Source organism: Anopheles cruzii, unplaced genomic scaffold (genome assembly GCF_943734635.1).
Source record: "Anopheles cruzii unplaced genomic scaffold, idAnoCruzAS_RS32_06 scaffold04312_ctg1, whole genome shotgun sequence".
In the NCBI taxonomy this organism is placed as follows: Eukaryota; Metazoa; Arthropoda; class Insecta; order Diptera; family Culicidae; genus Anopheles; species Anopheles cruzii.
The window spans coordinates 1-1445 of record NW_026457897.1 but is presented as its reverse complement, the minus strand read 5'-3'; the positions used below and the strand labels follow the sequence as shown (position 1 = coordinate 1445).

General features: G+C 49.3%; 1 protein-coding gene across 1 annotated transcript; it reads left to right on the top strand.

Annotated features, from left to right (window-relative positions):
- Positions 1-298: 298 nt before the first annotated feature.
- LOC128277164 (cystathionine gamma-lyase-like) lies at positions 299-1442 on the top strand (the record flags this gene model as incomplete). The annotated part of the gene is made up of 4 exons (XM_053015606.1): positions 299-446; positions 515-889; positions 962-1142; positions 1204-1442. Coding segments are annotated over 4 exons (943 nt in total), but the record flags the coding sequence as incomplete, so codon positions are not given.
- Between the last annotated feature and the right edge of the window lie 3 nt (positions 1443-1445).

The following is a 1445-nucleotide window of genomic DNA, read 5'->3' as shown; positions in this document are numbered from 1 at the left end:
GAATTGCGAATGCAAAATTAAGTACTAATCAGCTGTTTCCAGCGGATTCTGATAGCAGCTATCATGAATATACTTTCGTTGGCTGAAACAAAATAGAAAAAAACGTAACGCACTGATTAACGCGTTTCCCACGCCAGCATTTGCCTAAGCGCCGCACAGCCGAAACTAGTTTCGTCTCGCAAAAGATCTTTCTGATTACAGATTCATAGATCGCTGTTTCATTTGACGGTGAATGTATGAAATGAGGAGATGTCCCCTCAGATAGTTCAATGTTTTTTTCACTTACACTTTTTTCCAGTTGCGATGGTTTTCTTAGCCAACCCAAGGGATTCTCAACGAAGGCCATTCACGTCGGCCAGGATGCGGATCAGTGGAACAGCCGAGCGGTCGTGCCACCGATCAGCATGAGTACCACATTCAAGCAATCGGCCCCAGCAAAGCATTCCGTAAGTGATCAGTTGCGCGGTATCCGCTTTTCGGTCTGAAATGATAAATATGTTGCTGGGCTTTGCAGGGCTTCGAGTATGGCCGAAGCGGCAATCCTACGCGGGACGTTCTCGAACGTTGTCTTGCCTCACTCGACAACGGGCGGTACGGGCTTACGTTCGCGTCTGGACTGGGCGCTACGACAACGGTCATAACGATGCTACAGAGCGGCGATCATGTGGTGGCAGGTGATGATCTTTACGGCGGTACCAATCGGTTGCTACGCAACGTAGCCAAGAAGATGGGCATCGAAATCGACTTCATCGATCTCACTGATCTGAAGTTGGTCGAAAAGGCGATCAAACCGAACACGAAGCTGTTCTGGATGGAAACGCCGACCAATCCGTTGCTGAAGGTGGTGGACATCCGTGCCGTTTCGGATATTGCTCACAAGCGTCCGGGTGTAAGTTGCGTCGAAATTGTCATGGAAAAGATAAATTCTTTAAAATAGTTCTGTTTCTTCGGGTTTTTACAGATCGTCGTAGTGGTGGACAACACGTTTCTTTCGTCGTACCTTCAGCGTCCGCTCGATCTCGGTGCCGATGTCGTAATGTACTCGCTGACAAAGTACATGAACGGACACTCTGACGTCATTATGGGTGCCATGGTCACAAACGACGAGCAGATTTACGAGCAGTTGAAGTTTCTGCAAAATGGTAAAGATTCCACCATAAAACATTGCCAGACTTCCTCAATTCATGATGATTTCATCCACAGCCACCGGAATCGTGCCATCACCGTTCGATTGCTATCTCGTCAATCGCAGCCTAAAAACGCTGTCTCTGCGCATGGAGCGACACAAGACCAACTCGTTAGCGGTCGCCCGTTTCCTCGAATCGCACCCAAAAGTCGAGCGAGTACTGCACCCGGGACTTCCCTCCCATCCACAACACGAGCTGGCAAAGCGCCAAGCGTACGGTCACAGTGGCATCATGTCGTTCTACATTCGCGGTGGGCTG